The following is a 25,597-nucleotide window of genomic DNA, read 5'->3' as shown; positions in this document are numbered from 1 at the left end:
TAGGAACCAGAATGTAGGGCCTAAGAGATAGGTGCTATGGTTACATTGCATGTGTGGTGTGACCCTATAATATTAAAGGCCAGTGTGAAATAGCGAACTGGGTGTTAATGATCCCAACATAGCCCATTAATGGCATGGGAGGGGGGGATCCCTTTGTGAATGACCCTTTTATTTCATTAAACAAAGACCATCACTAATGTAAGAGGCAAGTTTTCAATATGGAACCAGAGTGCAGGGCCCTAAGAGATAGGTGATATAATATTAAAGGCAACTGTGGATAGCCCCTAGGAAATAGGGAACTGGGTGTTAGTGATTCTGACATAGTCCAGTAATTGGATGGCTCCCTTGTGAGCGACACTTGTTTCATAAAATAAAGACCATTGCTTGTAGCCTCTCCTTGTCAGCAATGATAGAAGGGAAGTGAACCCTGGAACACAGTAGCCCAAGCGGAGGGACTGGCCAATGTAGGCAGCCTGAGGAAACTGAGGGGTTAGAAGTAATCTGCTGTGATGGTTGGAAACGAATCCCTACAGAATTTAGAAAGCCAGAGTATGTGTGAGCATGGATGGCTATATGCGCACATTTATGTCTGAGTGTGCGGTTGGGTGTGTCTTCTTCTGCCCCAACAAGATGCAGGGGCCAGTGTGGTTAGCCCTGCAGCAGGTGAGTCAGTCTGCAAGATAACAAAACATGTGTCCAGCCACTATGATACAAAACAGCCAGAACACAAAAACCTGACCCTCACGACTAGTGGTTCTCAACTGGGGGGGGCCAATATAAGATTTTTGGGGGTTCGTGCAATAGCATTTTAAGGGCTCTTGAAAACATTTTGCTTTAGATGTATTGCAAGAAACAGCTGAGTTTCTTTCTCAAATAGTTTGACAGGGTCCAACACACACAAGTAAACTAGTTTTTAAGCATGGAATGGCACCCGGGGTCCACCTGAATAAGATAGTAACCAAAGGGGTCCATAGATAAGAAATGGTTGAGAACCACATCTTACATAGTTCAACCTACACATGTTGAGGTGTGGAAAGCAAAATAGGAATTTTGAAAGAAGTTTCCAGAAAACTAGTTTTTAAGAATGGAATAGCTATCAGGGTCCACCTGAATAAGATAGTAATCAAAGGGGCCCATAGATAAAAAAAAGTGGTTGAGAAGCCCTGCTCATGACAAATGGCGAAAATGATATGATTAGCAGACCCGAGGGACTTAGGCTAGAAGTCTGAGAGTAACAGAACACCGTTACCATGACAACAGGAGACACACCGGTTGCTGTTACTGTGAAAATGGTTTAATGGAAAAGAACGCGCTTGGGTTGCCATGCCGACAGGCCACAAAAGATGATGGGATGGTTAGGGTTACTATGACGAGAGGCCACGTAGCAACCAGTAACAGAGCAATGACAACACAGTTACCATGGCAACAGAACAGATTTGGAAAAAAATTTTCAAACAAATCTGTAAGGAAATTACTTCAGACAGAAGAAAATTGAACATATATATATATATATATATGTATATATATATATATGTGTGTGTGTGTGTATATATATATATATATATATATGTGTATATATATATATATGTATGTGTATATATATATATATATATATATGCATATATATGTATGCATATATATGTATGCATATATATATATATATATAATATATATATATATATATATATATATATGCATGTATATATACACACACACACACATATACATTATATTTCCATCTACATACATCCTACTTTGATATACATACATATGTATATATGTATATATATATATATATATATATATTATATATATATATATAAATTTGTTGGGGATGTACCCTTGCTCAGGCCCAAGAGGAAGAAAGAAAAGTTAGGCAAGAGAAGAAGTAGGAGGAGGAGGAGGAGAAATAAGTGACAGACACACATGGAAACCACAAAAAAAAAAAAAAGAGAAAAAAAGGGTTTCTGTTATGTGTACAGGTCTTCTCTGTCGGCACCCACGTTCTCGGCGTCTTCCAAGGCAGAGAAATTCAAGAAATGCGATGGTCGATGTACTTCGTGGTAGAACTCTTTGGGGTTGGCAAGCTGTAGGTCATACTTCATGTTGGGGTCGTGTCGGACACCTGAAGAAAATAGGGAGAGAAATTGAGAGTTAAGTTAAGTTAGTTACGTTAATTTTTTTGGCTCAAAAAGCAAGGCCATGTAGGGGGACATGGAGTTATGTACAGGGTGGTGTTCATGCAAAGAGTTCAGGCCATTTCTGGTCAAGAGAGACTTTGAACTGAGCGGTCGTCGGCATCTTATGCCACGAATCCACAACCTGGATGGAGAATGCCCCTCTCCTTCGATTGAGATGAAATCGTCGCAGATAGAGCTTTTCGGAGTGACCCCGCAGCCGACGCTCTGGGGCAGGAGTGAAGAACAGCTCTTTCGAGAGGTTACACTTTCCGCTTATGATGTTGTGAGCGAGAATGAGATCACCACGGCGTCGTCTGGCTTAAAAAGCAAAAAGCAAGGCCATGTAGGGGGACATGGAGTTATGTACAGGGTGGTGTTCATGCAAAGAGTTCAGGCCATTTCTGGTCAAGGGAGACTTTGAACCGAGCGGTCGTCGGCCTCTTCACCATCTCGTCTGGCAGCTTATTCTACGGATCCGCAACCCGGACGGAGAAAGCCCCTCTCCTTCGATTGAGATGAAATCGTCGCAGATAGAGCTTTTCGGAGTGACCCCGCAGCTGACGCTCTGGAGCAGGAGTGAAGAACAGCTCTTTCGAGAGGTTACACTTTCTGCCTATGATGTTGTGAGCAAGAATGAGATCACCACGGCGGCGTCTGGCTCAAAAAGCAAAAAGCAAGGCCATGTAGGGGGACATGGGAGTTATGTAGAGGGTGGTGTTCATGCAAGGAGTTCAGGCCATTTGTGGTCAAGGGAGACTTTGAACCGAGCGGTCGTCGGCATCTTCACCATCTCGTCTGGCAGCTTATTCCACGGATCAGCAACCCGGACGGAGAAAGCCCCTCTCCTTCGATTGAGATGAAATCGTCGCAGATAGAGCTTTTCAGAGTGACCCCGCAGCCGACATTCTGGAGCAGGAGTGAAGAATAGCTCTTTTGATAGGTTACACTTTCTGCTTATGATGCTGTGAGCGAGAATGAGATCACCACGGCGTCGTCGTTTTTTTTGTAGAGAGAGGCAGAGCGAGAAATTTGTGAAGGAACATCTTGAAGAACGGAAGTGCTGTTGAGAGCATCATCATTGCCGTTGCCAAGAACATCCTTGTTAGCACCATCAATGTCCCTCGTCAACATCACTGTCAAAGCTTCATCATTACATCATCATCATCATCATCGTTTAACGTCCGTTCTCCATGCTAGCATGGGTTGGACGGTTCGACCGGGGATCTGGGAAGCCAGAAGGCTGCACCAGGCTCCGGTCTTATCTGGCAAAGTTTCTACAGCTGGATGCCCTTCCTAACGCCAACCACTCCGTGAGTGTAGTGGGTGCTTTTTACGTGCCACCTGCACTGGTGCCAGGTGAGGCTGGCATCGGCCACGGTCGGATTGGTGCATTTTGTGGAAGCCAGTCAAGGCGGCACCGGCTTCAGCTACCACCGCCATAATTCTGGCACAGTTCTACTACCACAATCCTGTTGTGTGTTTGGAAGCAACCTCCATACAATCACTCCATCGGCTAGAAATAGCAGCCAAATCTCCTTCAGCTCACACCACTATCCAAAGGAGCCTGCATGACAGGAGCACCTTACAGCTTCCTCAGAGCATATGATAAGCTTTTTCCAGCTTCCGCCCACCAAATCCACTTACATGGCTTCGGTCAGCCTGGGGATACAGTAGAAGACATACTTGCCCATGGTGCCAGCTCTGTTTGCAAACCAATTGGCTGAATCAATGCACAACAACCACTGAGCTAGACAAAAACTACAACAACAACTAATACAACTGCAACAAATAACAACAAACAGGCGCAGGAGTGGCTGTGTGGTAAGTAGCTTGTTCACCAACCACATGGTTCCGGGTTCAGTCCCACTGCGTGGCACCTTGGGCAAGTGTCTTCTACTATAGCCTCGGGCCGACCAAAGCCTTGTGAGTAGATTTGGTAGACGGAAACTGAAAGAAGCCTGTCGTATATATGTATATTAATATATATGTATGTGTGTGTGTTTGTCCCCCTAGAATTGCTTGACAACCGATGCTGGTGTGTTTACGTCACCGTTACTTAGCGGTTCGGCAAAAGAGACCGATAAAATAAGTACTGGGCTTACAAAAGAATAAGTCCCGGGGTCGAGTTGCTCGATTAAAGGCGGTGCTCCAGCATGGCCGCAGTCAAATGACTGAAACAAGTAAAAGAGTAAACAACTCACCCATAAAGTTATAATTCCAGGAACTCTGTGCCGGAACCATGAAGAATCCAAGGAATCGGTCGGAGAGTAACATCTGTACCTTCTCGTAGTGGGACGGTAGGTAACCCTTGGGGTTGTTACCCGTGTCGGTGTTCTGTCGACCCCACTCGTAACCGCTAGGGGTCAGTTTGTAGGCAGTGAGTGAACAGGAACCTGGCGTGAAACTGTAAGAAGAAGAAGACAATGGTAAATGGTCAGTGGTGGTGGTGGTGGTGGTGGGAGAAGAGTGAAGACTGGTGGGGCAGGAGTTGTGCCTTTAAGGAGCAGAATGGTAGGGGCAGTGGCTAGATTGGTGGTCGTGGTCGTGGGGGGGGGGGGGGAATGAATTATATATTTCTTTATTGCCCACAAGGGGACAAACAAGGACAGACAAAGGGATAAAGTCGATTACATCGACCCCAGTGCGAAACTGGTACTTTATTTATCGACCCGAAAGGATGAAAAGCAAAGTCGACCTCGGGTCAAAGTCGACATTATAATAAATACATCATCATCATCATCATCATTTTAATGCCCACTGTTCCCATGCTCGCATGGGACAGATGGAATTCTATGGGGCTTTTTAATGGCTGGATGGTGCCCTTCCTGTTGCCAAACCTCACCTGCTTCCAGGTGGCAGAAACGTTAGCACGCCAGGCAGAATGCTTTGCGGTATTTCGTCTGCTGCTGCGTTCTGAGTTCAAATTCTGCTGAGGTCGACTTTGCCTTTCATCCTTTCGGGGTTGATTAAATAAGTACCAGTTATGCACTGGGATCGATGTAATCGACTTAATCTGTGTGTCTGTCCTTGTTTGTCCCCTCTGTGTTTAGCCCCTTGTGGGCAGTAAAGAAATAGGTATTTTGTCTGCCGCTACGTTCTGAGTTCAAATTCCGCCGAGGTCGAATTTGCCTTTTATCCTTTCAGGGTCGATAAATTAAGTACCAGTTATGCACTGGGCTCGATGTGGTCGACTAGTCCCCTCCCCCAAAATTTCAGGCCTTGTGTCTATAGTAGAAAGAATCATTATTATTATTATTATTTAACCCCTTACCCAACAATAATTTTGAAAATAAATGTATTTTTTCAGACATATTTTTTAATTGTTTTATTTTACTATGTTTTGAATGGTGATTTCGAGGTATATTTCAAACCTTATTTATTATGAATTTTAATTCAATAATATTGATTTTAAATTACCGCTTTGGGCAGAAACGAGTTAACCCGTTTTTAGACGAAGGAACTCGTTTGCTGTCGATTTTGGCGAGTCTATCTTTTGACGAGTTAACTCGCCAGAGATAGAAAAAAGCGATTTCGGTCAAAACGTATATATTCGTTTCTGCCAGGTAAGGGGTTAAGGTGGCAAGCTGACAGAATTGTTAGCGTGCTGGGCAAAATGCTTAGCAGGTATTTAGTCCATCATAGCGTTCTGAGTTCAAATTCCGTTGGAGTCAAGAAAATAAATACCAGCTGTGTACTGGAGTAGATGTAATCAACTACCACCCCCCAACAAAATTGCAGGCCTTGTGCCTGTTGTAGAAAGGAATATCATCATTATTTAACCTACCTGCAGGTGATGATGACTGTCTTCTCGCCGTCCCAGGTGGGGTTGTCTGCCATAACCTTTGCATGGGTGGTGATGTCTTGAGGTGAAAGCTGCGGCAGTTCATTAGGTTGAGTGTGGACCCAGCCTAGGGCTTCCATTTCCTGGCGAGGACAAAACAACATTACTTTATTAACATCATCACTGAATCAATAAAGGAACTCTCTCTCTCTCTCTCTCCCTATATATATATATATATATATATATATAATGGCGGTGCCCCAGCATGGTCACAGCTCATGAGCTGAAACTGGAAAAATCAAAATCAAAATCATATATATATCACCATGATCACCGTGACCAACCAGACTATCAGATGTTGTTACACATCGCTGGTCACAATGCGCTTCGCATTGTTTTAGCCTTCGAGTGACGCCACCCCGCTGGCTAAGCGAGCAGGCCAACAGAAGAAAGAGTGGGAGAAAGAGCGGTGAAAGCATACAGCAGGGATCACCACCACCCCCTGCCGGAGCCTCGTGGAGCTTTTTAGGTGTTTTCGCTCAATAAACACACACAACGCCCGGTCTGGGAATCGAAACCGCAATCCTACAACCGCGAGTCCGCTGCCCTAACCACTAGGCCATTGCGCCTCCATATATATATATAAAATTATAATTTAGGGTATCTGAGAGATACCACCACGCTGAAAATAGCAGTCAAAGCCTGACTCTAAAGCCACATTAGATGATCATATAGCAGTGCTATATGAGCATTTAATGCGGCTATTTTCAGCGGGGTGGTATCTCTCAGGTACCCTAAATTATAATTTTAAATAATTATTACCTTTGAAAGGTTTTTATTATCGATCTTATCCTTATTTTTATATATATATATATGTATATGTTTACTCAAAGCTGCTAGAAATAGCAATCAGGTTGCTCTCAAATCACATCCTGCTGTCTTTCAAAAATAAGACGGGATGGTCACAGCTGGAACACCTTTGATCATAGGTCTGTTGGATCAGGGCTTACCTGGGGCTAAACAACAAAGATGGACACATCAGGTAATGTAGTCCTAGATACACTATGCCTGAATATAAGACGGGATGGTCACAGCTGGAACACTTTGGATCACAGGTCTGATGCACGATCAGAACTGACCTGGAGCTAAACAAGAAAGGACATCCGATAATGTAGTCCTAGATACACTATGGTGTACCTGAGCAGTTGTGGTGCACCTGAGCACTGTATACAATAATTTCATTATATTATTAAAAGGGGCCAAATCCCTGCACATGTAACATCAACAACAGCAAGTGTCCTTACCTGTAAATACTCGTGCTCTGGTAACATATTGGGTAGATGGACTCTTTGGTGAGTGCCCCACTGGGGTGGCATTACTATACAGCGGATCTCCTTTACCTGGGGGTTATCCGGAGGACTGACTCCGTACAGGTAGCCAGCAATCTAGATATCAAAAGAGAGAGAGAAAAATGGTTAGAATCAATATTGGTAGGTGGATGGAATGGTGGTACATGGGAAAACATACACATACACACATATGCACAGTCTATAACAGGTATATACACACACACAAGGTGAATACATACATACTCATATATCCGAACGTGGCCGTTGCCAGTGCCGCCCTGACTGGCCACCGTGCCAGTGGCACGTAAAATGCACCATCCGATTGTGGCCGTTGCCAGCCTCGTCTGGCCTCCGTACCGGTGGCACGTAAAAAGCACCATCCGATCGTGGCCGTTTGCCAGCCTCGTCTGGCACCTGTGCAGGTGGCACGTAAAAAGCACCCACTACACTCGCGGAGTGGTTGGCGTTAGGAAGGGCATCCAGCCGTAGAAACACTGCCAGATCTGACTGGGCCTGATGAAGCCTTCTGGCTTCACAGACCCCAGTTGAACCGTCCAACCCATGCTAGCATGGAAAGCGGACGTTAAACGATGATGATGATGATGTGTATATATACACACACAAGCTGAATACATATACATCTACAGTAATACCTTACTTTATGAGGACCCATATTATGAGACCCTGGGTTTACGAGTTTTATTTTATTGTAACTAGCACTATGACCCGGCATCGCCGGGTCATAGTGCTAGTGCATGCATATACAGCTGCATGCGTGCGCACATACACGCGAGTACCGTTCAAATCTCCGACCAATCACATACAGCTAGCTGGCATTCAATTGGTGTGTCAAATTTCGGGCATTTTTATTGGGTTTTGGAAAGAAAATTCACAAAAAAGTCACTTCTGACTGAAACAAGTAAAAAAGTAAAAGAGAGAAAAAGAGTATAGGCGCAGGAGTGGCTGTGTGGTAAGTAGCTTGCTTACCAACCACATGGTTCTGGTTTCAGTCCCACTGTGTGGCACCTTGGGCAAGTGTCTTCTACTATAGCCTCGGGCCGACCAATGCCTTGTGAGTGGATTTGGTAGATGGAAACTGAAAGAAGCCCGTCGTATATATGTGTGTGTATATATATATATATATATATATATATATATATATATATATGTGTGGGTGTGTGTGTGTGTGTGTGTGTGTGTGTGTGTGCGTGTATGTTTGTGTGTCTGTGTTTGTCTCCCAAACATCGCTTGACAACCGATGCTGGCGTGTTTGCGTCCCCGTAACTTAGCGGTTCGGCAAAAGAGACCAATAGAATAAGTACTGGGCTTACAAAGAATAAGTCCCGGGGTCGAGTTGCTCGATTAAAGGCGGTGCTCCAGCATGGCCGCAGTCAAATGACTGAAACAAGTAAAAGAGTAAAAGAGTAAAGAGTATAACAGAAAGCCTCGCTGATATTACCTGGGCCCTCAAATCAGAGATGATGATGAACTTCTTCAGGATGTTCTTGGGCAGAATATATGTATAGCCCGTCTCTTTGATGTCATCGGATGACACATAAATGTGGTTGGTACGCAGGTGCAGGTTCGTTGCGGAGATCGCTCGAACGCGCCACTCCGTCTTGGAGGCAAATGTCGCTGTTTCGTAGTTGCTCGTCGTCGAGGTGATGATCTCGTCACCGTGTTTGTTCACAGTGCGGGTTGTGGTGGCGGTCAGCTGAGTCTGCTCCTTTGTCTGTTTTTCAATTTCGGCAATCTGTTGGCGCTGGGCCGATGGCGCCGAGATCTCCATACCGAGAATAATGTCTCGAATTTCAGACTGGGTCAGGGATGCTACATTGACACTGGAAAACAATGCAGAAAAGGAGGACAAGAATAAGAAGAGAAATATATTTGGAGAATATATAACACTAGCGCTATGATCCGGCAACACCGGGTCATAGCGCTAGTGCATGCATATACAGCTGCGTGCGTGCGCACATACATGCGAGTACTGTCCAAATCTCTGACCAATCCCATACAGCTAGCTGGCATTCAATTGGCGTATCAAGTTTCAGGCATTTTGATTGGGTTTTGGATAGAAAATTCACAAAAAAGTCACTTCTATTGATTTTTTTAATGGCTTTGCAGGGTGACTGGGGAAATGTAAAGATGTGCATGACCACCCTTGGATGGTTTTGAATGACCATAGAAAGTGCAAGCCCTCTAACTGAAAAATTGTGGATTTGTATAAAGGACACACACACAGACAGACATTTTGCCATTTATATAGTGAGATTTGTGAGGTGACTGGAGAAATGTAAAGATGTGCATGACCACCCTTGGATGGTTTTGAATGACCATAGAAAGTGCAAGCCCTCTAACTGAAAAATTGTGGATTTGTATAAAGGACACACACACAGACAGACATTTTGCCGTTTATATATAGAGAGATTTACGGGGTGACTGGGGAAATGTAAAGATGTGCACGACCACCCTTGGACGGTTTTGAATGACCATAGAAAGTACGAGCCCTCTAACTGAAAAATTGTGGATTTGTATAAAGGACACACACACACAGACATTTTGCCATTTATATATAGAGAGATTATTGTACAATTATAACTAATTATTACTGTTAACTGAGATTATTAATTATAAGATAATTAACTCATATGGAGAACTCAAATACATTTTTGGTATTATTTGTAATATTAACATCTATGTCATGCCAGAATGAAAGACAGGATGCTGAGTTGGAACATCTTTGGTCATAGATCTACTGGATTAGGAGCGACCTAGGGCTAAAGACAAGACTTGTTAGTCAATGGTGTCCTATGTACACATTGATTGAATAAACGACAGGATGGTTACAGCTGGAATATCTTTGAACGTAGCCCTGCTCAATCAGGACTGACATGGGGCTAAGTTACAACGAGGAAGGATGCATTAGCTAATGTAGTCTTAGATGGACAGTGACGTCTATCTAAGATTACATTATGATGTCTAAATAAGACAGGTTGATACAAATTTCTTAGAACTGGAACACCTTTGATCACAGACTGACCAAGGGCTAAACAATACCACCATCACTAAGGAAGCAAACATTAAATAATATAGTCCTAGATACACTGTGCCTGAATAAAAGACAGGATGGTCACAGCTGGAACACCTTTGATCAGTCTGCTTGGTTGAGACTGAGCTAGGGTTAAAAAATAATGAAGGACACATTAGACAATGTAGTCCTAGGTACACTATGACTGAATAAAAGGCAGGTTGGTCATAGCTGGAAGATCTTTAATCATAGATCTGCTGAATAAGGACTGACCTGAGAATAAAAAACAAGGAAGGTCACATTAAATAATGTAGTCCTAGATACACTATGTCTGAATAAAAGACAGGATGGTCACAGCTGGAACAACTCTGATCATAGCTCTGTTGGATCAGGATTGACCTGGAGCTAAACAACAATAACAATTATAACAAGAAACATAAGCGCAGGGGTGGCTGTGTGGTCCGGTAGCTTGCTTACCAACCACATGGTTCTGGGTTCAGTCCCACTGCGTGGCACCTTGGGCAAGTGTCTTCTACTATAGCCTTGGGCCGACCAAAGCCTTGTGAGTGGATTTGGTAGATGGAAACTGAAAGAAGCCCGTCATATATATGTATATATATGTATGTGTGTGTTTGTCCCCCCCAACATTGCGTGACAACCGATGCTGGTGTGTTTACGTCCCTGTAACTTAGAGGTTCGGCAAAAGAGACCGATATAATAAGTACTAGGCTTACAAAGAATAAGTCCTGGGGGTCGATTTGCTCGACTAAAGGCGGTGCTCCAGCATGGCCACAGTCAAAGTGACTGAAACAAGTAAAAGAGAGTAAAAGAGAGTATAGACATTACTTGTTCTTTTTGCCATAATCAGCTAAGATGAGATCCTTGAGCTGGACTTCAATCTTGATCCACTCTTCATCACCAAGGGCTGGCCAGATGTGATGAGGTTCTGTGATGGTGGTCTTGTCAGGTTTCAAGATAATTTTCGTGCGGTCATTGTTCACATGGAGGGCACGCAATATCAGGATGAGTCGAGAGAATGCCTGCAAAGGGAAACAGAGAGAAAGTATGAGTGAAGTGACGGGATCGTTAATGTCAAGGAAGCCCCTAATCATCATCATAGTCATAAAAGACTATATAAGTGTTTAGGGGGTCATCATATACAAACAGCACTACACACATGTATACATTTTAATTACTTGTAGGGACATCAGATTTCATTAACCCTTTAGCATTTAAACCGGCCGTATCTGGCCAAAAGTATTCTGCCTGTTTTATGTTCAAACTGGCTAGATCTGGTCTCTCACACCAGCCCTACAATATCGTTTTAAAAATGAACAACTACCTCATCAAAATCTCATAGCTACAAGATAATACCTGATTAGTTCAAGGTAATGTGGATAAAAAAGCATTAATTTTGGCAGAATAATGCGAACACTTAAGGGTTAAGCAACTATAATATACTGCAAAGTATAATAAATTATATGTGGCATATAACGGCTGCATAGTGAAATATGGTGTGCTGACAAGTAATTAATCATCATCATCATCATTTAACGTCCGCTTTCCATGCTGGCATGGGTTGGACAGTTCAAGTGGGGTCTGGGAAGCCAGAAGGCTGCACCAGGCTCCAGTCTGATCTGGCAATGTTTCTACAGCTGGATGCCCTTCCTAACGCCAACCACTCCATGAGTGTAGTGGGTGCTTTTTACGTGCCAGGCGAGGCTGGCAAACGGCCACAATCGGATGGAGCTTTTTACGTGCCACCAGCACGGGGACCAGAAGAAGCTGGCAACGGCCACGGTCGGATGGTGCTTTTTACGTGCCACCGACACGGAGGCCAGTCGGGCGGTGCTGGCCACGGCCACGTTCGGATGGTTCTCTTACATTCCACCAGCACTGGTATCACAGCTACAAATTCCATTGATGTTGATAGGTTACAATTTTGATTTTCACTTGCCTCAACAGGTCTTCACAAGTAGAGTTTTGTGTCCCACAAACACCACTTGTGAAGACCTGTTGAGGCAAGTGAAAATCAAAATCGTAATCTATCAACATCAATATAGTAATTAATACATACCAGCTGCCAGGAATGTAATTTGTAAAGACAAAATGTAAAGGTCCTTCCCAAGTGATGTAGACTCAGAGGGCATATTCCCATGGCGTATACATCCCCGACCTGGACAGGATGCTAGTCCGTAGCAGAATTATTCATTTTTGCCACCTAAGTCCACTGGAGCAATGTGAAATGAAGTGTTTTGTTCAAGAACATAACACATCCAGCCCAGGAATTGAAACCACAAACCTATGATCTCGAGTCCTCCTTACTTCTTTCCACAAGACCTTAGAGTTAACTCAGCCACCTATATATAGGTCCTGGAATCAGTTGTTGAGCCCTGAATAGACAGTGTACACAAAGGAAGGCCATGTGTTTCAGCAAGACTCTGCACCATCACACAAGGCTCAAGTAACACAGGAGGAATGGATGGCTGAAAATAACCCCTAACATTTGGCCTCCTAATTCCCCAAATCTCAATCCATTGGACTGTTACATGTGCAGCGTTGTTGAGAGAGATGTCAATGAACACGCCCATAACACCAAAGATTCTTTGAAAGCTGCCATAGTCAGAGTAATGTCCAAAATGAACCAGGACCACTTGGTTCGAGCATGTAGACCAGTGGTTTTCAACCAGGGTTCCGCGGAACCTTAGGGTTCCACCAGTACAGTCCAAGGGTTCCGCAAGAAGTTACAAAACTGCTAAAATCGGCAGTAATTTTTAATTCTCCTGTGCAGATATGTGTGCATAAAACTATTAAATTATTGCACAGGGGTTCCTCGAGCCAGTGAAATGTTTCCTTGGGGTTCCGCTCCAGCAAAAAGTTTGAAAAGCACTGATATATATATATATATATTTGAGTACTCTTTTTCCCCACCTTGTTTCACATTTATGTGTTTACTACGGTATATATATATATATATATATATATATAATTGCAGATGTGTTACCAGTGCCGGTGGCATGTAAGAGAACCATCCGTTCGTGACCGTTGCCAGCGCCGCCCCAACTGGCCTCGTGCCGGTGGCATGTAAAAAGCACCATTCGTTTGTGTCCGTTTGCCAGCTCTGTCTGGCACCTGTGCGGGTGGCACGCAAAAAGCACCCACTACACTCACGGAGTGGTTGGCGTTAGGAAGGGCATCCAGCTGTAGAAACACTGCCAGATCAGACTGGGCCTGATGCAGCCTTCTGGCTTCCCAGACCCCAGTTGAACCGTCCAACCCATGCTAGCATGGAAAACGGACGCTAAACGATGATGATGATGATGATATATCAGTGGTTTTCAACCACGGTTCCGCCAGTACAGTCCAGGGGTTCCGCAAGAAGTTACAAAACTGCTAAAATCGGCAGTAATTTTTAATTCTCCTGTGCAGATATGTGTGCATAAAACTATTAAATTATTGCACAGGGGTTCCTCGAGCCAGTGAAATGTTTCCTTGGGGTTCTGCTCCAGCAAAAAGTTTGAAAAGCACTGATGTAGATGATTTAGATCTCATATAGAAGCAGTTACAGAAGCTGAAAGTGGTCTTATTGAATAACATTATAGAAAAGAAGGTTCATTTTTATCTTCATAGCATTTTTTGATAAAGTTATTATTTGTTTTTACATATCTTTTTCTAGAAACATAAATCCATCCTCAAATATCTTACACACCCTGTATATACATACATACACACACACACACATATATATAAGTATGTATTGTATTACTTACAGTATAAGATGAAATAGTCTTCAACCAGTCATCATACAGGTTAAACAACACCATCTGAGGTTCAGTGGCCTTTAAGATCAGATCGCCAAACTTCTCAACCTGGAGTATATATGAATACAGAGAGATATACATAAATATATATTCACATCATTTATATACACATACATATAGATACAGCACTGTAACAAAAAGACATTTTTAAAAAATGGACATTTGCAAGTAATTGAAATCTCTCTCTCCCTCTCATATATATATATATATATATATATATATATATACACACACACATACATGCACACAAATATATATTTGGATCAGGACAGTTTGTTTCAAATCCGTTGGTGCTCTTGAGTTTCAAGTGTGATGCTAGTCATCAGCAATTTTGGAATTTGAATGACAAAAGTTGATTGTTATTACTGTAGGGTGGGTCGAGGAAGATCAACTTCCTCATCACACTTGAAACTCAAGAGCACCAATAGATTTGAAGCAAACTGTTCTGATCCATACATGTAAATATCTTATTCTATCGGTCTCTTTTGCCGAAATGCAAGGTTTCGAGGACATAAACACACCAACATTGGTTCTCAAGTGATGGTGGGGGGGGACAAACACAGACACACACAAACATATACATCATTATCATCATCATCATTGTTTAATGTCTGCCTTCCATGCTGGCATGACGACAGGCTTCTTTCAGTTTCTATCTACCAAATCCACTCACAAGGCTTTGGTTGGCCTGAGGCTATAGTAGAAGACACCTGTCCAAGGTGCCAAGCAGTGGGACTGAACCTGGAACCATGTGGTTGGGAAGCAAGTTCCTTATCACACAGCCATGCCAGTACATATATATATGTTTTGGGACACAAAACTCTACTTGTGAAGACCTGTTGAGGCAAGTGGAAATCGAAATCGATCAACATCAATGGAAATTGTAGCTGTGATACCAGTACTGGTGGCACATAAGTGAACCATCCGAATGTGGCCGTTGCGAGCGGCGCCCTGACGGGCCTCCGTGCCGGTGGCATGTAAATAGCACCATCCGATCGTGACCATTGCCAGCCTCGTCTGGCACCTGTGCCGGTGGCACATAAAAAGCACCCACTACACTCACGGAGTGGTTGGCGTTAGGAAGGGCATCCAGCCGTAGAAACATTGCCAGATCAGACTGGAGCCTGGTGCAGCCTCCTGGCTTCCCAGATCCCTGGTCGAACCGTCCAACCCATGCTAGCATGAAGAACGGACGTAAAACGATGATGATGATGATGATGTATACATACACCCACACACGCACACAGACACACAAAAACAAACACACGCACATATACGTGCAATGGGCTTCTTTCAGTTTCCCTCTACCAAATCCACTCACAAGGTTTTGGCCAGCCCAGTGCTATAGTAGCAGACACTTGCCCAACGTGCCACACAGGAGGACTGAACCCAGAACCATGTGGTTGGTAAGCAAGCTACTTACCACACAGCCATGCCTAAGAAGCTTCTTTCAGTTTCCCTCTACCAGATCCACTCACAATGTTTTGGCCAGCCCAAGGCTATAGTAGAAGACACTTGTTCAAGGTGCACATATACGTGCAATGGGCTTCTTTCAGTTTCCCTCTACCAAGTCCACTCAAGGTTTTGGCCAGCCCAAGGCTATAGTAGAAGACACTTATTCAAGGTGCACATATACGTGCAATGTATATATATATACTCTTTTACTTGTTTCAGTCATGTGACTGTGGCCATGCTGGAGCACCACCTTTAGTCGAGCAAATCGACCCCCAGGACTTATTCATTGTAAGCCTAGTACTTATTCTAGAGGTCTCTTTTGCCAAACCGCTAAGTTACGGGGACGTTAACACACCAGCATCGGTTGTCAAGCGATGTTGGGGGGACAAACACAGACGCACAAACATACACACACACATACATACATATAAATATATATATATATTATATATATATATATACATACATATATATGACGGGCTTCTTTCAGTTTCCCACTACCAAATCCACTCAAGGTTTTGGCCAGCCCAAGGTTATAGTAGAAGACACTTGTTCAAGGGGCCATGCAGTGTGTGTGCTTCTGTGTGCATACATTTGTGTATGCACGTGCCTCTCAGCGTGTGTTTATGAAAAAAGGGGTACGTTTCCAATAGTGAATGCACGTGTGATGTAGAAGAATGAAGTCCGACTTACCTTTAGACAGGCTTGGAATGGTAACTGTAGCTCACTTCCTTTGATGACAATGTTAGGGAAATCAAGTAAATGGACCTGTGATTGGGATAACAAGAAGATATTGCTGTAGGTTAACAGGGTTTATAAATGGGTTAATGAGAGAGTAGTATGGGATAACAAAATGTTTGATGAATTATCAAAAATATACAGTAAACATGGGACATATTGGACTAGCATTAACAAGGGGAAATATGGGTTAACTGGGTGTTCATTGGATGAATAAGAGACTGAGACTGTTAGATGAATTATCAAAAATATACAGTAAACATGAGACATATTGGGCTAGCATTAACAAGGTAACATAGTGGGTTAACAAGGGAAAATATGGGTTAACTGGGTGTTCATTGGATGAATATGAGATTGAGGGTTAACAAGAGTATACGTAGGTTATCTAAAATGTAGTGAATTAACATGAAATATACTGGGCTAACATTAACAGGGTGACATAGTGGGGTAACAAGGGGAAATATGGGTTAACTGGGTGTTCATTGGATGAATAAGAGACTGAGGGTTAACAAGAGTATATGTAGGTTATCTAAAATGTAGTGAATTAACATGAAATATACTGGGCTAATATTAACAAGGTGACATACTGGGTTAGCAAGGGGAAATACGGGTTAACTGGGTGTTCATTGGATGAAAAAGAGACTGAAGGTTAACAAGAGTATACGTAGGTTATCTGAAATGTAGTGAATTAACATGAAATATACTGGGCTAACATTAACAAGGTGACATATTGGGTTAGCAAGAGGAAATATGGGTTAACTAGGTGCTTATTGAATAAGAGCCTGTAGGTTATCAAAAAAATATAGTTAAATAACATGAGATAAATTCAGTTAAGAAGGAAAATGGGTTAACAAAAATAGAGTGAATTATAACAGGTTAACAAGGTACTCAATGGGTTAATAAGAGAGTATATGGCTTAAATAAGTACCAGTTACGCACTGGGGTCGATATAATCGACTGGCACCCTACCCCAAAATTTCAGGCCTTAAGCCTAGAATAGAAAAGAATGGGAGAAGATAATGAGCAAAGAGTACTGACCTCGAGAGGATCCAACATTCCTTTACGGGTGACAATAATCTGTTTGGGTTGTTCCTCAACAGGAAGGGAACGAATCAAAGCCGCAACTTCCTCTGCAGTTTTCCACTTGGCCAACTGTAGTAAAAACACCAACATCAAACCCATTAGACCAGTGCAACTACATTTTATAAACAAACTTTGGAAGCGCCAAATGCGTTTGGTATTCGACAGTCAAGAAAACAAATTTCAAATGCAGCATAACCGTAATAACAGAAGAAAGATTGGGCAAATATTTTTATAAGACATCTGTTGGCAACTTTTTCAGGATCTTTTCGGTTTGAACGGCAGTTTTTAACATAATTTCTAGGTAACTAAAAAAATTTTAAACTTCGTATACTGGTAGAATGTGTTTATAAAACATCTTTTTCTCTTGGCTTTATTGAGAAAATTCTATGGTTTCTAAGATATTTGTTGGGTTTTCTTCTTCAATTTCTGCAATTTCAACCAATCAATGACGTCTATTGAGGTAAAAAAAAAAACCATTCTGTGCCGTATGAATGTTTAAGAAACAGATTGGGTTTTTTTACATTTGTGAAGAAAAAAAAGATACCCTTGCCCTACCCCTAACCCTAAAACAGATTGAAATGCAATAGATCGATTCAAGGGTCATAATTATGGGTGACAATTTTGCTAGAAAAAACTGCCGTTCAAACCAAAAAGATCCCTTTTTCTCATGTTATAAGTGGAAAAATCCATCTTTCTGTTGTTTTCACAGCAGTGGGATTGAACCCTGAACCATGTGGTTGAGAAACAAGCTTCTTACCACACGACCATGCCTGCGCCAACATTTTTTTTTCCATTTTTTTAAGTAGGACATGAAACTAACTACTCCTACGCCTAAAAAAAAAAAAAATAAAACTCAACAGACTGGGTAATTATGTGTGTGTATATAAGACGGGATGGTCACGGCTGGAATGCCTTTGGTAACAGTGCAACACGATCAGGGATGAGACACGTGACTACTAAGCAACATCACACACACACACCTGAGCAAGAAGTAAAATGAAGGGAGATAACTCACCTGGCCTAAACGTTTTTGACCAGCCCACACTGAAGTGTGAATGATCTTCAAGAACAACTGACCGGTTCGAGGGTTGAAAATGAAAATGGCTCCGTTGATGGGTTTCGTTGTTAAATTCCCTTCAAACGTCTGCAAATAGAAATCATTAGATAAATGCAAGAGACTTTTAAAACGGATCCCTTATTCTTCCAAAAATTACGTCAAACTTTTTAATGTTAATAATAAATCTCTGAACGAGATGTAAACAGTAACTGCACGACAATGTGAGGTATATTTGCCATCTCAATATGGCTAACCACTAAGGGTGGGTGTTACCGTAGCTTTTAGCCCCAGGAGAACATCGTCTCCAGCTGGCTTTAGGCACACTTTCTGTGCCCTATTGGTATTTGCAAAAGGAGTTCGTCCTTCCCTCGTCGACCTAAGTGATACGCACGGACTGCAGTTTCTAGGTATTGACCTGTCGTCGGCGTACGACAATCACCGGTTTTCAATGAAAGGGGGTCCCAGTGCAAATCCTTATATCATTTTTCCAGTAACTTTTCGTCACTGATCTCAAAAAACTGTATGCAAGCGATAATAAATCTCTGAATGAAGTACATTAAGATCAAAAATCAATGGAAAATGTAGTTGTGAACCCTGTGCTGGTGGCACGTAAAAAGCACCAACCAATTGTGGCCGTTGCCAGCTTCGCCTGGCACCTGTGCCAGTGGCACGTAAAAAGCACCCACTACACTCACAGAGTGGTTGGCGTTAGGAGGGGCATCCAGCTGTAGAAACACTGCTAGATCAGACTGGAGCCCGATGCAGCCTCCTGGCTTCCCAGACCCAGGTCAAACCGTCCAACCCATGCTAGCACGGAAAACGGACGTTAAACGATGATGATGATGATGATTTGACGGATTTATCTGAATGCTAAAGAGTTAAAACAAGTAATTAAAAAAATGCGGAGGTGTCACCTACCTTGTGTATCGTCACTCTGTAGACATTGGTGTCATCAACAAACCAAATTATCTGGTTGGAGAAAAGCTCACCATAGTTCTGGGAGCTGAGGTAGGGCTCAGTAGGTTCAGAAGAGTACAGCTGCAAACCTTTACGGATGCGCTCCCGCAACACATACAGGGCAGGGTTGGCCTTCATGATTTTGGCCATTGCCTGTTGAATGAGGGGTTTGCAGCCGGGGAACCAGTTACCATAGGCACTGTGGAGATTATAGGCAAGGTCTATGGCGATGAGCACACCGGTAGGACTGGGGTAAATGCTCATGTTGTCAGTGGTGTAGTCCAGAAACTTGGCCCGAGCGTACCTCTCAATGTCGTGCGAGTCGTAGTCGCCCCATCGGAGTTGGACGTCAATCCAGTACTTTTGGGTGTTGGCATTGTCCATGACGTCCTTGGAATCGGCGAGTAGTGATGGCCGTGAGACATTCCATTTGTAGGTGGCAAAGAGTAGGATGTCGGCGCAGGAGCTGTTCATTTTGTACGACTTACGGGGATGAATGGTTTCTTTCTGGACCGTCTCGATTTCCAGAGCGTCCAGTTCCTGGTCAAACACTTGGCACAGATCCATCACGACGCTCTCGTGGATCTTCTGCCATAAATGGGCACGGAAAATCTGGATCAAGGAGATTTTCAGGGTTGGGATTTTGCCGTGCATAAAAATACCAGTCAAGTCAAGCTGGACTTGGAAACCAACGTAGACGTTGGCTCTGTTGATTGTTGGTGACCACCACAGGGTGAAGCGCCGATTAGGGATCTGGTTCAAACCAGATCGCTGGGCATTGGTCAGTTTCTTGTATTTCATTGATTCTTCAAATCCGCTGGCCTTTTCCCAGAAAAGACCTTCCCAGGTGGGAAAGTATGTTCCTTTGAATAGAGTGTGTTCCAAGATGCCCTCGACGCCACCAAGGGCCTGGATCATGTCTGTTCGGTAGTTGTTCAGGTTCCACAGTTTCCCATCATGCCTCTGATGGGTCCACCAGAATGGGTTCTGTTTTAACACCTGAAATTACAACAACAACAACAGCAATCAGTAATGTATATAACAACAACTATCAGATATATATATATTATATATATATATATATATATATATATATATATACGATAAATGAGAAACAGAAGGTGGAATATAACAAGCATATAACATACAACAAGCAAACACTGCTACTACAGTACAAACAACTACTACCCAGGGGCATGCTGTCTAGGTAGGCAAGGTAGGCAGTGCCTACCTTGGATACAATAGATCAATAGCAACATTTCCTTTCATGGCAAAAAATGCACCTAATTCAATAAAATTATGAAGTTACTCTAATTACTATGCATAAAATGCAAAATATTAAAAATTTTTTATAGATAAAGGTAGGCATAATGTCCCTGCCTTTCAATATCAGTATTGAAACTATGCATGTTACTGCTGTAGTACACATGCTGCGTACATTCCTACAACAACGTCTTCTTTACATGCTTATAAAGACAGATGTAAATCTGCTATCAACTCAGTCGCACGTTTATTTTTTTGCGTTTTATTACATGTGTAATATTGTGTTTTATTACCACCTCTGGTTCTGTAATACAAATGTCTTGTTTACGTAAGTTCTGAATTAAAATCTTCCACCAAATCTTAGTCACAATTTATGTTCCTAACACTAGCTTAATGATAACTAAGTTATTTTACTAAATTCTTTGTTATATTTAAAATAAATTGAACGAAACACAGAGCATCTCTAAATACAGTAACAAAAGGGTTAAAGTCACCATGATATTTTTAACCCTTTTGATACCAACCTGGCTGGAATCACCTCTGGCTCTGTGGTAAAATATCTTGTTTTCATAAGTTTTGAATTAAAATCTTCCACCAAACCTTAGTCACAATTTATGTTCCTAACACTAGCTTAATTATAACTAAGTTATTTTACTAAATTCTTTGTTATACTTAATCTCAAATTAATTGAAAGAAATACAGAGCATCTCAACAGAAATATGATAACGAAAGGGTTAACAAAGCCTTTGGATTGCCATTATAACTGAACAAAAAACAACAACATATATGTATGTATGTATATAAGTAGGTAGATAGGTATAAGCACATTGCTCCGTAGAGGTTACCTAAACCCAGAAATTACCTGGTACTGTTTGAACTCCGTCCTGACACGCCAGCCCTTGTCATAGGCCAGGGTGTGTCGGTCCTTCTGGAACAGGGTGTTGATACGAGGTATACCACGATCCCAACTGTCTTCCAAATCTTCCAGTGTCAGTCTCCTGCACAGCACAGAAGTAGAGTAGAAATAGATGCATATATATATTCACAAAACACACACATACATATTTACACACACACACACATACATGCACACTAACACAGGCATACTTCAACTTGTGTCGTTTCAAGTCATGTCTCTGTCAGTTTAATTAAGATTTTTCTTTAAAGAAATTCATCACCACCACCATCAATGTTTAACATCCGCTTTCCATGCTGGGATGGGTTGGACAGTTTGACAGAACACTGGCAAGCTAGGGCAGTGCTTTTCAACATTTTTGCTGGAGCGGAACCCCAAGGAACCATTCCACTGGCTCGAGGAACCCCTGTGCAATAATTTAATTGTCTTATGCACATATATCTGCACAGGAGAATTAAAAATTACTGCCGATTTTAGCAGTTTTGTAACTTCTTGCGGAACACCTGGACCGTACTGGCGGAACCCTGGTTGAAAACTACTGAGCCAGGGGGATGCCCTTCCTAATGCCAACCACTCCAAGAATGTAGTGGGTGTTTTTTTACATGCCACTTATTATTATTATTTACTCTTTTACGTGTTTCAGTCATTTGACTGTGGCCATGCTGGAGCACCGCCTTTAGTCGAGCAAATCGACCCTGGGACTTATTCTTTTGTAAGCCCAGTACTTATTCTATCGGTCTCTTTTGCCGAACTGCTAAGTGATGGGGACGTAAACACACAGGCATCGGTTGTCAAGCAATGCTAGGGGGACAAACACAGGCACACAAACATATACACACACACACACACATATATATATATATATATATATACGACAGGCTTCTTTCAGTTTCCGTCTACCAAATCCATTCACAAGGCATTGGTCGGCCCGAGGCTATAGCAGAAGACACTTGCCCAAGAATCCATGCAGTGGGACTGAACCCGGAACCATGTGGTTGGTAAACAAGCTACTTACCACACAGCCACTCCTGCGCCTATTATTATTATTATTATTATTATTATTATTATTATTAAGGCAGTGAGCTGGCAGAAACGTTAGTATGTTGGGCATGTAATTGACTTAATCCCCTCCTCTAAACTGCCCTTGTGGCAAAAATTTGAAACCAATACCAAAGTGTCAAAATCATACAAAATACATGTGAAAATATGAAAAAACCATTTACTAAAACAAATATAAGCTAATAAAGTTTAAAAAAACTGCTTTTCCATGTTATGTCATTTTCTGAATCACGGTTGTGGGCCTTACAACCAATTAACGACGCAAGTCGAAGCACACCTGTATATGCAAATATACACATGCTCACACACCTACATATACACCTGTGAACAGTGTATACACACACCCTCCAAGGAAGCACACACAAACACACAACTGAAATGGATGTTCCAGGCACACAGGAGTATCGGGGAGAGTTGTAAGGAAGAAGACCAACCTGTTTTGTGCATTAGCTTCTTGTCTTTTGAGGGCGTACTCAGCCCATACTCTCTGAGAATCAATGAATTCACTCTCCCATGGCATGATGTATCTGAAGAAGAGTACATTTAGAGTACATGATATTGTGAGTGAACTGAACATACAGAGTGGTAAACATTATTTAGAAGAAGGGCAGAGACAGTATAGGACCTTATTTGGAAGAGTACATAGAGAGTACAAAGCATGATATTAAATAGAATGAGGAGTACAGGGCCTTATATAAAACAAGACATGGAGTACTAAGCATGATATTAAATGGAATGAGGAGTACATCTTACAGAAAAGCACAGAGCAGAGGGCATTATAAAGAACAGGACATGGAGTACAGGGCACTGCATAAAACAGAAGGTAGAGTACAGGACATCCTATAAGAGTACAAGGCATTATAAAGAACAGGACATGGAGTACAGGGCACTGCATAAAACAGAAGGTAGAGTACAAGACATCCTATAAGAGTATAGGGCATTATAAAGAACAGGACATGGAGTACAAGGTACTGCATAAAACAAGGTAGAGTACAGGGCATTATAAAGAACAGGACATGGAGTACAAGGTACTGCATAAAACAAGGTAGAGTACAGGGCATTATAAAGAACAGGACATGGAGTACAAAGCATTATATAAAACAGAATATTGAGAGTATGGGACTTTGTATTGTAGAGTATATAAGGAGTACATCACATTCTTCAGAAGAGTACAGAGTACATGATATGACTACAGAAGAGTGTATAGTGAGTACTATATAGTGAGGCGTTATACAGAAGAATATGCTGAGAGTATAGGATATTATATATAAAGGAGTACAGCGAACAGGACAATATATAGAAGAAGACATTGTGAAGACAATGTAGTCAAATGGTCAATAAGTTTGCTTGACAACCACGAGGTTCTGGGTTCGAGTCTACATTGTGACAGCTGCACATATATACACTATATAATTGTATGTATGTGAATCGTTGCCAGAGCAGCCAACTGGCTTCCGTACCCGTGGCATGGTTTCTACAGATGGGTGCCCTTGAGTGTAGTGGGTGCTCTTTACGTGCCAGACGAGTCTGGCAAACGGCCACGATCGGATGGTGTTTTTTATGTGCCACAAACCCAGAACCTCGTGGTTGTCAAGAATAACTACTAGGCGTAGAGAAAACGAGAAGACGAGGGAGGAAAGAGGGATAATAAAAAAACAAAGAGATACCTGTACAAGTTAGGGATGAGCTGGTCCTCATCATGGCTCATACCCGATCTGAAATGGGTGATTCCAACATCCGTCTGCTTCGACCAGCGTAAATCTGACTGTGGAATGAGGACGTGGCCCATGGATAACATTCCAAGACCGCCCAGTTCTTTCGGTGTGTAGAAGACGACCGGCGGGAAACGGCTGGGCATCTTGGAGTTGAGGCCGATCTTGATACGGGTCTGGATTTTGTTCTCGCACTTGACCAGCAGGTCGAGTAGCTCCTGGGTGTTGACGACAGCCTCACGGAAGTAGGTCATCAGACCGATTAGGGCCGTGTTCCATTTGTTGACGATCTGTAGGGCAGAAGAAGAGCAAGAGAAAGATGTTACGATTAACAATCATCATCATCATTATCATTTAACATCTACTTTTCATGCTGACGGGTTGACATGTTGGATGGGTTGACGGGTTGGGCGAGTTGACGGGTTGGACGAGTTGCCGGGTTGGGCGAGTTGACGGGTTGGGCGAGTTGACAGGTTGGACGAGTTGGCATGGAGCTGGCTAGCAGGAAGCAGTCCAGACTCCAGCTGTCTGTTAACCCTTTAGCATTTAAACCGGCCAAAAGTATTCTGCCTGTTTTATGTTCAAACTAGCCAGATCTGGTCTCTCACACCAATCCTACAATATCATCTCGAAAATGAACAGCTACCTCATCAAAATCTCAAAGCTACAAGATAATGCCTGATTAGTTCTAGGCAATATGGATGAAAAAGCATTAATTTTGGTAGGATAATGCGAACACTAAAGGGTTAAGGCATGGTTTCTACAGATGGGTGCCCTTCCTAACACCAACCACTTCACAGAGTGTACTGGGTGCTTTTTATGTGGCACTAGCACTAGTGAAGTCTGTAACGGTGTGGTTTTTCACAGCTGGATGCTCTTCCTAATGCCAACCAATTTGCAGAGTGTGCTGGGTGAGTTGTAATCTATACATGACCTTCACCCAGCCTAGTACAAAATGACAGCCCCCAATTATAATGGTTTCAAATTTTGGCACAAGGCCAGTAATTTCAAAGTAGCAGGAAAGTTGATTGCATTGATCCGCCCCACTGTGTTCAACTGGTACTTATTTTATCAACCCCATAGCATGAAGGGCAGAGTTCACTTCAATGGAATTTGAACCTGGAACGTAAAGACCGATGACAACCCCTGTAATAATGGTTTGAAATTTTTACAAGGGCAGCCATTTTCTGGGAGA

At 42.5% G+C, this 25,597-nt stretch overlaps 1 protein-coding gene across 1 annotated transcript in view; it reads right to left on the bottom strand.

Moving 5' to 3' along the window:
• Positions 1–1,749: 1,749 nt before the first annotated feature.
• LOC115226076 (pre-mRNA-processing-splicing factor 8) overlaps positions 1,750–25,597 on the bottom strand; it is a 64,084-nt gene continuing 40,236 nt past the window's right edge. The window contains exons 26-39 of the mRNA XM_029797050.2: positions 24,358–24,692; positions 23,125–23,217; positions 21,578–21,713; positions 19,414–20,451; positions 18,454–18,582; positions 17,394–17,507; positions 16,311–16,385; positions 14,112–14,210; positions 11,188–11,381; positions 8,770–9,151; positions 7,266–7,406; positions 5,965–6,104; positions 4,382–4,584; positions 1,750–2,125 (exon numbers count right to left, since the gene is read on the bottom strand). Of these exons, the coding sequence (XP_029652910.1) occupies positions 1,971–2,125; positions 4,382–4,584; positions 5,965–6,104; positions 7,266–7,406; positions 8,770–9,151; positions 11,188–11,381; positions 14,112–14,210; positions 16,311–16,385; positions 17,394–17,507; positions 18,454–18,582; positions 19,414–20,451; positions 21,578–21,713; positions 23,125–23,217; positions 24,358–24,692 (3,234 nt within the window). The 3' untranslated portion in view covers positions 1,750–1,970. The remainder of the gene's footprint in view (positions 2,126–4,381; positions 4,585–5,964; positions 6,105–7,265; positions 7,407–8,769; positions 9,152–11,187; positions 11,382–14,111; positions 14,211–16,310; positions 16,386–17,393; positions 17,508–18,453; positions 18,583–19,413; positions 20,452–21,577; positions 21,714–23,124; positions 23,218–24,357; positions 24,693–25,597) is intronic.

The sequence above is a fragment of the Octopus sinensis genome, linkage group LG29 (assembly GCF_006345805.1).
Source record: "Octopus sinensis linkage group LG29, ASM634580v1, whole genome shotgun sequence".
In the NCBI taxonomy this organism is placed as follows: domain Eukaryota; kingdom Metazoa; phylum Mollusca; class Cephalopoda; order Octopoda; family Octopodidae; genus Octopus; species Octopus sinensis.
Note: the sequence above shows the minus strand (reverse complement) of the source record. Positions and strands in the feature narration are given on the sequence as shown.